A 15184-nucleotide genomic window follows, 5' to 3' on the forward strand; every position below is an offset into this window, starting at 1 on the left:
AAATACTTTGGACCCTGCGCTCCAAATTTCAAATATTATCCTAAAAAATAACAATTATATTAGATCAGATGATACTGTAGTCTGACATGCATGAAATGAGATATCTTTTGGTCCTTCATAAATCAGAACCAACTACATGACGAATTGTGAGTTGTGTGTTCAGTCCTTTTGGAGACCTTTCATCCAGACAGCTGTTCCCAAAGGCGTACAGTTAAATATCAATACACATGTTAACACTGTCAATAATTAAAGCACTAAAGCATTTGCTGATGTGTAGAAGAGAGAGAAAGCTGTGTGCAGCTGCATTCTTATTCTGTTGACTGGTACGCTATTTAACATCCAGTGACATGAACAGATGTTGCCAGTGTAATGAATGAGTGAAACAGGCTCAGATGATAATGTAGCCTGATACAGTATGAAATCAGATGTCTGAATGTCTGTCATAAACCAATTATCTGATGCCTGAATTGCACTAACAGGCTCATTGGAGACTTGGACACCTCGCTCTGTTACCACCTTAGTGACGTTTCATACTTACTGAGCACAGTGTTTATCAGTAGAATACAGCATGTTTGAAGCTGTGTTACCTGGTGATGTCCCAGGCACAGGAGCTGACGATGACGACATCAGGTTTCGGTCCTCGCCTGAAGTCCTCCAGGATGCTCTCCATGTACGGCGAGTAGATCCGGGTCAGGAAGTAGAAGCGCAGCAGGTGGTGGTTGGATTGGTACTGTCGCACCTCTCTGTAGTCCGTGCCATTATTCATGGGACCTAATCGACCCCCCTCCACTAGGCAGTCGTGCTCAAAGGAAAACTCCCCCTGGACCACAGACAAGGAGACATTCAAATACAGTCCCAGCACAGGAAAACAGTGTTTCTTCTTCCATAATACACACAATTCTGAATTAACAGAACAACCGGTGAGTGGTTCCCAGTCACAACCTTTTATTTTACTAGAATAAGTATTAGAGGCTGTGGCTATATTTACAAAGGATATCATCTTATCAATAGAAAGGAAATGTAAACGTAATGTCCACAATCAATAGTGGAATAGTTGATGTGAGTCAAAGAAATTATTCAATTCAATAAGCATATTTCTAGAAAGAAAAAAAGAAATATTGTGAACAGAACATTGTTCCTTTTAGTTGATATGTTGAACTTGTTAGTCTAATATTCCATTCTCCATCAAGTCCTGAGAAAAATAAATACTTCTTTAGCTGCTAAATGCTTCACTATGCTCACCAATTAGTGCTGAGCATGTAGTGTACACTGGGTTTTTACAGTTTTACAGCTTTTGTCTGAAAACAGCTGCCCATTGTAGCTGAAAATAACATACAACAGTAAAATTGTGGGTCAGCCAGCCAAACAATGATACTAGCTATAAAGCTCTGTAAAGCCAAGAAAAGCAGCATGTTCAGCTGATAATTCTAAGATCATCACCACCAGAGACACAATTCACATTCCTGTTTTTACCATAAAAATATTGTTCACTGCTGCTTTTATGAACTGTCAAACAAACTGAGGTCTGAAGAGGACAATGTTTTGACATGTAATTCCAACAAACAGTGAATTATATCAATTTGTTGTTAAGCTGATTATATCCTTATTTATCCACTCAAAATCAAACTAACAAATGGGTCTACAACTTTTAAAAGTTTATTTTGTTGTATTTTTCCAAAACACTATTGCAATGAGCCTCATTATGGACAGCAGCTGAGTGAAAGTCTTACAGGCTGCTTTAGTCCTCCATCTGTGGCCGGGTTACCATCCACATGTATGACAAATTTAATCCAAATTTTGAGGAAATCTGCAAAAGAAAATGCAAATGAATTCTTGTTTCTTTCCCCAACTGTTATACAGCAGCAGCTGGCCTCATCAACGAGGCCTGGGAGCCCCACTGACACAGACTCTCATCCCCTCCCATTGACACAACATGTCTCCAGACCAGTACATCACTTTAACATTAACACAGTGGTTCCACCTTTTTTTTACCATTGAATAAAGTGATGAGTCCTGACTAAGTGACATATTTGATATATTTTTTATATTATTGCTATTGGGATATATATATCCATATTTTGACATTTTTCTTTTTTCGTAAATCAGTGCTATTGATCATCCTTTGTCAGTCTATGCCTTTTACAAATATTAAACTGTTGAAAATCATTGAAAACAGGTAATAACTTTGATTAAGCAGCATTCAATTAGTTTAAAGACAGGCTTGTTTTTTTTTTTCCTTGAAAAGTAAGTTTCTGCCCATCGGCAACAATCATATTCAATGCATAACAGTAAAGGTACAGTACAACTGAAACTGAATAATTTTCCCAAATAGTGTGCAAATTAACTGCAGTAAATTTTAATAAAACAAGCAATTTAATCTAAACAATGCATCAGAGATTAGTTTTCTTGATAATTTCAGAATTTTAAACAGTTCTATATCTGTATTTTCCTATTTTTAACAATCACACATACTTAGACTTTTTTTTTTTTTTTTTTTTTTTTTGAAGTAACAAATTCAGTATTTTCTTCTCCCTGACGGTCAGCCATTGTATTATTAGCTCTTAGGTTAACTGAACAGCATATTTTTCTAATGCAGGGCAAGGCTGTTCAGCAGAGAATGACTGCTCAGTGAATACAGCCTGTGTTCAGTTCTTCACTGTGTCTATCATAAATAAAAATTGAAACTTTAAAAATAACAATTTCATTTAATGAAAGCTAATGCATTAGAGCACATCCTGCTCTATTAGGATGCTCTATTACACATATCCTTTATACTGTAAATGTTTGCTCTTTGGTTTTAAAATGATCTATACTGCTCATATATTCATACCATTTTCTATATGTTTGTTACGTTTCCTGATTTTTGCAGCTCTTGTCTTTTACTTATTTTATTGATAGGCATTAATATACATTTTCTTTCATTTTTGTTCATATGGTTCAAACAATTCATTAGCAGTTATTTGCTCTATGATGATCACCATCCTGAGGACACTTTATCCTCCATCTTAATTGCCACGATGTCACATCAGACTATTAAAGCCAGCTCTGGGTGTTTGAAAGACAATGTATTGCAAATTGATAAAGACAGAATGAGGAATGAGATTTAAACTGAGCCAAGGTTTTGAAGTCAATAAAAAGACTTTGGTTCTTAGGTGTGACTATAGGTGAGATACCACTGCTTCAAGTGACTGAAAAGCTTGTGGAAAGATTTACTTTGGACTTGAGCTGAGCCAGAGTCAAGTACTGATCCCTCTGAAGGAGCAGAACCAGGTCTTTGTACATGGAGCGCTGCACTGAAATCAAAGAACAAATGCAACAGGCTTTACTCACATCAACTAGCAGAAAAATCTCAAAGATGTCAATCAATTTGGATGAAAACTAAGAGCTTGAAAAGGAACAGAGCAGTGGGGAATTTCAAGGGCATAGATGGCTGCTAAGATGTGAAGCGGTACTCTTAGAAATATAAGATTCTGTGTCTGGTAAATACTGAACATGAGATACTGAACCCAAGATTCTCTCTGCTCAAAAATTTATACATAAAGATTTTAGGAAAAAAAATAATTAAAAATTAAGATTTTTTTAAAAACAAAGATTCCTATAACTAAAAAAATATTACACAGTTAACACTTAATTTCCAATGCTTTTAAATACAGTTAAATAACCAATTCTGTTCTTGTCTCTCACCTGAGCCACCAAGAACCACCACAAACTTGTTGTGCAGAAGCTGCCTGGCTTGACTCGCAAATGTCCTCATGGCTGCACAGCCGTTTGTTTGAGAATGGGAAGAGAGGAGACTGACTGAAAGGAGGAGTTAACACTTTTAATATCATTTTCACATTTTACAGTTTACATTCTTTAACCTCGCTTTCATCTCTTTTCAATCATTCACTGACATGAATGAGGTCATTTCTTTGTGGTTGTATTGCTGTTTTGCATCTTTTTTTTGCATGTGTGGTTACAATTAGCTCCAAATTGAGTTAAAAAAAATACATATATGAATTTAAAACAAAAACAACACACATCCATCTGATTTTTATTTGCTATGGTATAGCACCCATTCTTGAGAAGTGGGACAAATCACATCTGACCCCTACCAAAAAAACTTGAAAAACCTTCTTTCAGCAGCAGAATCTACAGAAACTACTTTCTTTCTACTAGAAATAAAGTACCGTAGTTCCCACATGAAACTGCTCACAACAAGGTATGTGGATTATCTTGTGTAACTGGGTCATGATTTTGGCTCTTTGAGTACCACAAGCTGAGTGCCATCAGTTCCATTATATACTGGAGAGACGGCAGACATCTCTGTGGCTGATGCCTCCAAAACTCACATCAAAACTATCTAGATGGATAAACAGTGCTGCAGGCCAGGGAAAAATATGTATATTTGATTTGGGAGTAAATTGTCCCTTTAAAGTTGAAAATGAGTGGCATGTGAGTGAAGTATACTGAATTATTGTGAGCATATTTAATTCTATCAATTCGACAGGTTTCAGGTAACTTCACGACATGTCAACTTCTAGTGTGCAGCTTTTAACTCATATTTTTGAAGAGCTTGAATTGTGTTGTCATGTGGTTCTATTTTTTATGCCCAGATGGTGCACTTGGTTCCAGGTGCTTCAAGTAAACCTTAACCAAGCCACTTCAGAATACACACAGTTGCCACATTTGGCCCAGATGTAAAATGTCTCACAGAGAAGTATTATGAACAAATATTTATTGATTTTTCACATCAAGCCATTTGCAAAACTGTAAAATGTCATTTGTCAGACACTCTGTCTTCATCTCCCCTTTCCTCCCCTGTCAGAGTCAGGTGATGCATGTGACAAAGGAGGAGGAAATTCAGTCAGTAAACACTAGGCCCGAACACTAACACCTGTAAACCACCGCCAAACGCATACAAAAGGAAGTGTGCTGAAACCTGTCTGGTCCAACATAGAGCCAGCTATGGTCATACAGTTGGCTGAGATATGGCTGTCATGGGCCATATGTAGGGCTGGGAGGGATACTTTAAAAATGTATTCCCATACACTTACTAATGACCTGTTAAAATGTAGTCAGTAACATAATCCAAGTATCACAATATTAAAGTAATGTAACTTGATTACTTTCCATTGCTTTAGGATTACATCAATATAAAATATGGTGCAATTGTGTAGCCCAATATAGTTTTTTTAGGACTGTAACTAATGACTATTTCCATCATTGATTAATTGGTTGATTATTTTCTCAATTAATCGATTAGTTGTTTGGTCCATAAAATGTCAAAGCTCAAGATGACATCCTCAAATGTCTTGTTTTGTTTACAACTCAAAAATATTCAGTTTATTGTCTGAGAGTAAAGAAAACAGCAAGTATAACATTTAAGAAGCTGAAATCACAGATTTTTAAATTTTAAAAAATTACTCAAAATGATTAATCTAGATTATCAATTCCTCAACATAATAGATGTCATCGATTACAAAAATACATCAGTTTACATATTGTGCGTCAACGCGTGGCTAAGAACTGCTATGTCTGGTCAGACTATGGATCCTCTCGGAGAACGAGACGCAACAGCTTGGCTCTCTTTAGCTCCACAAACTGGACATGACTTATCACAGTGGGACAAACTGCTCCACACAAGCGCTGGAACTGAAGCACAGAGCGACCTGTCCTCCTCCTGCAGCTGCAGCATCACCCCTTTTACTTTGTGTCAGAACCCAAACACCATATACAGCGTGAGGCTTATCAACACATGGAACATGTTTCTGTTAGAAGTCAGTTTAAATTGATTTTCTTTCTTCATCACCCCTGTGTTAAAAGTGATGTCTGGACTGCTGCTGTTAACTTTACACCATGTGTCATCTAACAGTATTATTAGGCCATACTTTCTGTTCACTTTATCAGCCACGTATGAGTGAGAAACAGCTAAAACTAACATTTAACTGTCTGTAATGCATTGCAGTCAACAGAAAGACAATGAAAAGCAGTTTCTCTGGCCCACACTGGTGCAAAAATACACTGACAGTGATCATCTTACCAGCATATGACACCAATGATAAAATAACTGCATGTCATACCCAGTTTTAAGACAAAATACTGATTTTTCAGTTCAGTGAAGGGTTGACAGTGATTAGTGATTAAATTAATATGCATCACAGCTCCTTTAGAATTTGAGGTCCAGTATTTTTCTGATCAGGCATCTGACATGGAGTCTAATACATGGGGTGGAAATCAGACACATTTTTAAAAAAGCCACTATTATTATTATTATTGTGATGAGGTTTGTGTGTCATTTTTTTAGCATTATGATTTAGGATGATATTGACATATTAATGAGAGGTTTTTGATATCCATTTTAGGTAAATTACTTGTTATATAATTGAAAAATAAAAATAATTGATATTAATCGATAAAATAATCTATTAATCAGAAAATAATCAATAGATTAATCATTTAAGAAATAATAGTTAGCAGCCCCAGACTAAACAATTATCAAAATAGATGAAGATTAATTTCATAGTTGATTAATAAGATTAATCATTGCAGCTCAAAGCACTTTCTGTTTGTTGTTAGGTCTATTAGTTTGTCCAGCTCTTCCTTCCTTCGCTGTGCGCAATTTATTGATTGATTAATTTAAAAGACAAAAATGCTTAAAGTTCCACCCAGTGATTGCAACTGTGTGTGAACTGTCGCACATTGATCTTTATTTAAAACTGCAATCCTACAAATTTTCCCCATTTTTACCAAATGTGTATGGAATCTGATTACATCTCTTTTTATCTCAAACTGTAATGGAATACATTTAACTTTTTTGTGTGTCCAGATTACATAATCCCATTACGTGCAATCCATTACTTCAGATGTGGACTACCTGTGGAACTGCTGTATTCTGGCCTTGTTTAAGTGGGCTGTGGACAGTCACTGGGACAGACCAAATTTGCTATGTGGATCTGAAGTCACAAAGCAGCATTTTTATTTAAAAATATCAGTATGTGAAAATATTACAGTACACTGACACTATTTCTTTTTTGTTATTAGCTATTTTCAAATGACAAAACAAACAGTTTTTAAAAAATTGTCAATAGACCTTTTTCACAGCAGCCATTTTGACATAACAGTAGTGTAAACACAGGTGTTACCAGTGACACTAATTTAGGTTCACTTCCATTCAGCTCAAACAGAGTCAGGGTGCTGCTGTTGTGTATCTGGGCTCACTGGAAAGACTGATACACTAAATTAAAAGGGACCTTAATTAGTATCATTGGAAACACCTGTGTTTACTCTGCTATTTCATATGAATATGGCTATGAATATGCTTAAGGTAATTTACTAAGCACCGCTTTATCAACTCTCGGAAGAGCTTACACTGCTCTCTGCCACTCGTTTTTAACTTTAACATACATTTTGTGACTAACAACACAAACCAAACTACTTTTAAACACATGTCAAGTAAAAGATATGTCGGCACCTGGGGCTCATTTATAAAACTGTGCGTAGAATTCACCTTAAAAGATGGCGTACGGATCAAACACAGAAAGTGCTTGCGCACAAAAATATTCAGATTTATAAAACAAGGCGTAGACATGTTCTACGCTGGTTTTCCTTTATAAATCACAATCAACGGAAAATGTGGCGCACCTTTTGCGGATGTCAAGTAACGCCCATAATTGCCTATAAATGGTCAATGAAACGCCCCAAATTAATATTCATTAAGACTGACTGCAGGAGGACGATCGTGGTGAACGCTGCAGGAAAGGCTAAAAAAGGACTGTCACACAGAATGAAAACAACATTTGTGTTACGGAGATTGAGACAAGGAAAATATGTTATATGGTGGACACTCCGTGGACATCACAGACACCAAAAAGGCGTCAGAGTGGCAGCGTGTGGCGGATGCTAATAATACTGCTGCCTCAGACATACAACACTCACAGAGACCAGTTAAAAAATAAGTAGTGCAACAGAAAAGTATAAACCAGACAACGCAGAGCCAGAGGCCGTGTGAGTGTGTGGATTTGTACCACGGATAGCGGAAAGACATCTCGCTCTTTTCATGAGAAACTTACTGTCAGGGAATCCTACCCTGCTCACTTCAACAAACATTTTCAAATATGTCACCCCTTACTTCAAGGTAGCTAGAGCAACTCTGTTTTGAAACTGTTTCAAACCTTTCCAAAAAAATGTTGTACACTGTATACATTTGCGCCGAATTGAGGAACTATGTAGCTGTTATTAATTTACCAAAAATGTGTTGTGATGTCGCCTTATAGCTACAAGTTTAGTAAGTTAATTAGGAAAACTCACCGTAACGTTCCGGAAGCGAGGTGGGGCGCTGTATCCTGTGACTGCAGCTGCTGCCCTGTCGCGCGCTAATTAAGTACACACCTGATGAAATTAGCATGTCACAGACAGGTCAGCTAATAGGTGCGTTCGAGATGAGCCAGGCCTGCGCAGAATCGATCAGCGGCGGTCGGCGCACAATGCATGCCGGTTAGATTTGTGTCCGACTTGATCCCGACTTGCTCTGACGTCATGCACACGTGGGCAACGATAACCTCACGAGATCGAGGCGGCCGCAGTTTGTAGAGCCAGGCGCCGCAGCTGCCCTCCACCGACTGCAAACGCCTGGCTGTTACCTGATCGACAAGCTGACAGGCTCTGATTGGTTCTTAACTTTGACAACAAACACCACGTGTTGTATAAAATACTAATTTTCTGTGTAATTGTAATATTTAATGCTGGACATATCAGTCTTCTGTTGTGCAATGAAGTTTTAATCTGTCAGCAAGCAGATATTTTGTGTCTGATAATAATATGACTTATCAAAAGAACAGAACAGTTAAAGGTATTTTATAAGATTAGAAACATGTTATTAACATAAATAAGAGTTTATATAACATATAACATGTATAATATAACGTTAATAATATCAAATTTCCACCACCACAAAAATAATCATAGCATATAAGAAAAAACTGAAAGCAAGAACAAAAAACAAAAACAACAAACATTGCTATTTTTAATAAGTAACAGTCCTTTGTTTTGAAATTTAAGGGATTTAACACAAAATATCAGTGAGTTATAGGCGCTGAGACAAAAAGTGTTACAATTGTCCCTGGTCTCCCCTACTTATTTTTAATTGAGTCTAATCATTTGTGTAATTTATATAAACCATTTCAAGTAAAAATATAGACACTTTTAGGACAAGTCTGGTACCAGCAGCATTGTAGTTTTTAATTCAACATTACTGCACATATAAATTTGAAAACAGTCGAAATGACTGCCTTGGCTGTTCTAGTGTTAATTAGTCTGCATAAATATTTGTCTTATATCAAAAAATGACAAGTGTATTTCAAGTAGTGTGTGAGTTGAGAAGGAAAATGTTAAGAAAGTTTGAATTACTCCCAGTCTCCCCTATCCTGTATCCTGTATCTTTTAAAGCCATAAAAATCCTAGATCGAGGTTAAATTTTGCCAATAGCTAGATGAGATGATATCAATATTCTCATCAAACTTTCTGCAAGAAAGAATAAGCAAATTTCCCAAAATACTTTCTCTGGGTTTACTGTAGGACCCCAGTCTATTACTTGTCATCTTTTCAAGCTGATTTACCAACAGTTGACGTGATTTTGGTAACTGATACCAAAATATTTCTCTGGCTTTTTATATTTCTGTTACTAAAGGGAGGAATTCTCACTGGTCTTGTGCTTTCAAAGAACATTTTAAGGTCCCAGCAGTTTAAGAAACTTGCTGGATGCTCTGTGAGTGCCTGCTACAACTGGGTGTGTCTGTGTGAGCTCAGCACATGAGCTAAAGGGTAAAAAGACGATTCTAAGGAAAGTGCACTCTGATGTGTCAGTCCAGCTCAGCCTCGGGTAGACTGCTCAGAGGGTTCTTCTTTGGTGGTGTCACTGTAGGGTACGGCCTTGTTGCAGAGGAGATGAGAAAGTCTGTAGCAGTTTTCTCTTTAGTTTGATCTGCAGCTCTGAAGCATAATCAGAGCGAAGGACTTTCAGTTTAGATATTGTCAGTGTGCAGCCTTCCAACATCACAGTTTGGGAACTGGACTCATTTCTGTCAAAGGCCTCGTACAACATACCAACATACCAAAAGGTGATACCACAGAGTAGACTGTAAATAACATAGTGGCAAAAGGGGCAGCTGGTCTCCCGATAAATAATACTGGACTGCCAGTGGATGACATGAGGTACTTACAGAGCCGGGCAATATCAAAATATAATGTTGTCTTAGATTTTGGGTATCATCATATCTTGATGTGGCATCAATATTGTCTTTTCCTGGTTTTAAAAGCTGTATTACAGTAAAGTGATGTCTTTTCTAAACTTACCAGACTGTTCTAGCTGTTCTATGATTTGCCTTCACTCACTTCTTCATTATATCCATATTACTGGTGACTATTTTTTCAAAAATTTCATTGTGGTAATATTTTGTGAGAGGACCAATAGTCATCCCTACGATGTTATCACAAAATCAATAAATAGCAATACTGCAGTATTTGGTATGCCATTTTAGAGAAAACATGTAATAATAAGCAATATATTGGATATTGCAGATTAGCCTATCTATCTGTCTATCTTTCTTTCTGTCTATCTATTATGGGTCTGTCTGTCTGTCCATGCATCCATCCATCTATCTATCTATCTAGCCAGCTAGCTAGCTAGTTCACTCAGCCCTGTGGTCCAATCCAGTCAGGATCTCCAGTCTGGCCAGACTCAGCTAAACGCTGACAATACTAGCATGGTGCAGCTAGCACAGCATGTATGCATGTATATGTGTATATACATTGTATAATTGCAAGTGCCTTAGTCCTGTAACCTGACATGGTTTGTTACACAGAACCATCATGGGGAAGAGAATATTTGGAATAGGGCAGGCACTTTTAGAAAACCCTTGGCAGGTGATTGGACAAACCATTTGTCTATCTTGTCTAGAACAGGCTAACTTCAACCAATCAGATCAGTGATTCATATGAAGCACAGAGGAGGAAACGCATCAACAAGCCACATTCTGAAGTATGTAGTTAGCATGTTGGTAGATGATTCTTGTCGTTTTTGTAATAAAAATTGTGCATAAAAGGCACTCTTCAGGTTATTGATTCCATGGAGGCTTCTCACTGTCGTCACACCTAAAACCACACCTGTAACTGCCAGTAGTCCCTCCTAGGATGCTGATTGGCTCCACCACTTTTGGTGCAGACACAAATGGGTAACTCTGTCTAACTCTGGCAAAATGGATTTTCATGTGATCTCACAAATCCAGCTGCCTCGCAAGGTTATTAGTTCTATACTGATTCATTTAAAGTCCAAATAAAACAGCTTTTCAAGAGTACCTTCAGCATTGTGGTGTATTAGTGAGTGAAACAGGATAGAAATGCAGGAGATCAGCCTCTGATGGGTACCTTTTTTTGCTTCCGAGGGTTGGTGACAAAGCGTCTGAGTCCCGACTCAGAATGGGCTGAAAGAGGCTTGTGGAACAGCGGCTAGCTCCGATTTCACATCAGGTCTTGGGCTTTCTATTGCTGTTAACATGAATGTCCTGCAGGAGCATCAAAACCTGTCTGGCTGCTGTTTTGATAAAGCCCACACTTCATTTATGTGGCTCACCAACTGAAGGCTAGCCTGAGGAAAAACATTAGCGTATTTATTCACCTCCCTCTGGCCTGTGGCTGCACAGAGCTTGATTTATAGACAGTGGTCCTGGAAAAACTCAGCTCTTTTCATTTGGATCACGTCTGCTGTCTGGCGCAGAATCCACCCCACAGGTTTGTTTGGGCGCCGGGTGCCCCGGTAATGGGCTAGGAAAACGTCTACATCAATATATCTCCCCACGAGGCCATTCCTCCTTGCTGTCCGATAGCGTTCCACTCGAACCATGGACTCTCCAAATGCATTAGTCTCCAGGGAGGAGAGAGCTGCCTCTCGCAGATATCTCATTTCCAACAGAGTGGAATCCATTAGGAGCAGGTGAGAGTGGAGACTACCCATGATGTAAAGCCTTCATACTCGCTCATCAGCCAGGAACTATAAGATCATCATGACACTACTGTGAGACAAAATGAGTCTGATTCTTTGTTTTCAGAGGGAACCCTGGTGCTAAAACAATAAGGCGGACTGACTTTAAAGGGGGCATTTTTCAGTCTTCAGTCCCACAAAAAGTTTTATACATCCCATTTCCTCATTCGTTGTAAAGTTGTATAACTCATAAAGCAGTTGGCTGGAATAAAATCAACCACAGGACCTGGGTTCAAACCTTTTTTGCCCTTGAGCAAGACACTAAAAGCTAACAGACTTCCCTGCCAATGGGACAAGTAAAACACTTCCACAGAGGAAACAGGCATTTCTCTCCAGCACTGAACTTCAGCTGGGTGCCCTCCATCAAAAAACAGCAATGTCTGTAATCACAAACAGCAAAGAGACCACCTGTGTTGGGCTTTTTGGTGAATTTTATTTCCAGTCAATAGGCTGGATAGACTTCTTTTCTTTCTGACTTTGCACAGGTAATATTATTTTCCTGCTGCCTGTGAGTCACTTTGGTTTGCAGTTGGGTAATGGCACTCTAAAACTCCAAAACCTTGTTGCACATAGATGACCTATCAGATCAGATAGTAATGTTAAGCGCTGTTGAAAAGACCCCGAAGTAAAAAGTTGGAGATTTCTATCAGCTGTTTCTGTGTAAAGCTAACTGAACCTCACCTTGTCTCCGCAGCTGTCTCCCTCTCTATCTGTTTTGTCTTGTTACGTCTTTCACGTTGTATTTTATCTTGTTATCTGTCATCCATGATATCCACCGATGGATACACCAAGGAATCATGTTTCCTACATGTTAGTGTACCATCTATTTACGTTGAAATCACTCTTGATGGTGCAGAATAAAAATACTTAATTATTCCCCTCACATAGCCTGTTTTGAGTAGAAAGTATAGATATTTGTGTTTTAAACATTGGGAGAAAAAGTAAAAAATGTTACAAAAATAAATCCTCATATAAAGTACAGATACCTGAAAACTCTACTGATGTACAGTATCAAGAAACAGAGCGCAATGCATCATAATTTGTAATTTGCACCCACATGGGAGGAAAACAACAGGCTCCTCAATATGTAATCAGTGGCTAAAATGCCGACAAAATGACTGTAACTAGCTAAAACCATTAGATTTCTGCATGTCAAAAGATTATTTTAGCACCATATGTCTACCAGAGGAGAAAAAATATGTTGTTAAACTCATTATTGTCAGTCTATCTTAGTGTCCCTTCTGCTTACCTTGCTTTTGTGTGAGATCACTGAATGTCCAAAAGTTAAATACTCGAGCCATAGGGTAAGACAGTCAGTTAATCTAACAAAGGGTTAGTAGTGCAGTGTGAATTGTATAGCCCTGGACTCAAGTTACCCCTGGGTTAATATGTAAGTTATCCCAGAGTCATCTCTTAGCCAAGAGAGTGAAAAGCCCTTAGTTTTGTGCCATGCACCCACACATCACCAGGCGCGGCGAATAATGTGGGTTTTATTTGTATTATAATCACACAACAGCCCTCAGTTTCATTTGGTTTGGATGTGACCCTGCCTCCTCCACGGTACATCATGACATCACTGTTGGGTGTAGTTACTGTTGAGATAGAGCACATTTATGAACATCCTTGAGGAAGTTTCACACAGTGAACAACAGTGATGCTGCTGTGACCAGAGGTTAAACAGGCTTGAAACTTTCAACCACAGATGGCAACAAAATGCTGCTTTTCGGCCTGGTGTTAAATTACTCTGTAAGTTAGTTTAAGTTTGGCTAAGAACACTTGGTAAACACCCACATCTTTCAAACTTCATGCCAACAGTTTATAAACAGCCTTTTGGTTAAATGAGCATTTTTCAAGCCCAAAATGAGGTAACCCTAATGACATCACTATGACATCATCACATATATTTTCTCAGACTTAATAAAACTTAATTTGTATAACTGTATAACTGTGTGTACTGTTGGCTGTCTGTAAATAATATTATAAAGAGTACAGTCTAGACCTGCTCATTATGAAAAGTGCTCTGAGATAAGTCATATTATGATTTGGTGCTAATTGAATTGAACTGATACTAATTAAGGACCCATTACATTTAGCATAGCAGGCCTTTTCCAGTGGGGCCAACATACAAAATAGCAGCAACCTCACCCACAACTGTATGCATTATGATACCAGTTGTTAAAAAAAGTGTATTTTTTTTTCATAAAATAGACATAGTAAACATAATTTGAAGATATTTTCATTTTTTTAGGGTGTGTTACCTTAAAGAACCACCATGCCATAATGGTGAGGAATGATAAAAGAGAGTTATTGTTATTATTACAAAAGTAATGGAAAATATTCAGTTGTCTCGCCAGTTTAAAATTTGTTTCATTTGAAATGGAAAAAGATTAAAAATGAAATATTTTGATGAGTTTGTTTGTCTAGACGTTTCCCTCAGGCAACATTGCACCACTGTGGAACAGCCTGTCAGAATCAATGTGTGAGTTCAAGCATATTTCAGCAAACTTTACATCAACAATTTATCAAATGAAACCATCAGAAGCCTTGAAAACAAAACAGTGAGTCACATTTTACTGTTTGATCATTTGTGTTACATTTAAAGGAGACATATCATGCTAATTTTTGGGTTCATATTTTTGTTTGGGGGTTCTAATGGAATAGTTTTACAGGCTTTAAGGTTGATAAAATACATTATTTTTCTTATATAGGCCATTTTTGCAGCCCCTTTATTCACTCTCTGTCTGAAACACTGTTTTGGCTTCTCCCGAAAAGCCCAGTCTGCTCTGATTGGTCAGCTCCCTCCTCAGTGGGCAGGATGATCACCTTACTGGAGGTTGTGCTAAGCCCTTTGTGACATCATAGGGGGAGGCAGACCTGACATTTTCTGAAGGGGGAACAAGCAAAAAAGAGAGAAGATGACACTTTGGGGATCTGTAGAAACACTGGGGAGACATATTTTTGTTGCAAAACTATGAAAAATTGTATTTAGCATACTAGCATTAGCATCTTATATAACCTAATTGCTTGTTTTCAGTCTCCTGCTGTGTCTTTTTTTGACAGACACTACGTTGCAACCATTTGTTGTGTTGTTGCCATCTTTGTCTCACTGCGTCTTAAATAACATTTTACACCTGTACTATATTGTTTGAACAGTATACAAACCCAAAT

At 37.8% G+C, this 15184-nt stretch overlaps 1 protein-coding gene across 1 annotated transcript in view; it reads right to left on the minus strand.

Annotated features, from left to right (window-relative positions):
* The window catches only part of LOC146306257 (PC-esterase domain-containing protein 1A-like), a 36604-nt gene extending 32836 nt beyond the window's left edge, over positions 1-3768 (minus strand). Inside the window, exons 1-3 of the mRNA XM_084712997.1 lie at positions 3685-3768; positions 3214-3293; positions 588-820 (exon numbers count right to left, since the gene is read on the minus strand). Of these exons, the coding sequence (XP_084569123.1) occupies positions 588-820; positions 3214-3293; positions 3685-3754 (383 nt within the window). The 5' untranslated portion in view covers positions 3755-3768. The remainder of the gene's footprint in view (positions 1-587; positions 821-3213; positions 3294-3684) is intronic.
* Positions 3769-15184: the final 11416 nt, after the last annotated feature.

This window comes from Lutjanus erythropterus, chromosome 23 (genome assembly GCF_056507025.1).
Source record: "Lutjanus erythropterus isolate fLutEry1 chromosome 23, fLutEry1.hap2, whole genome shotgun sequence".
NCBI classification, from domain to species: domain Eukaryota; kingdom Metazoa; phylum Chordata; class Actinopteri; order Lutjaniformes; family Lutjanidae; genus Lutjanus; species Lutjanus erythropterus.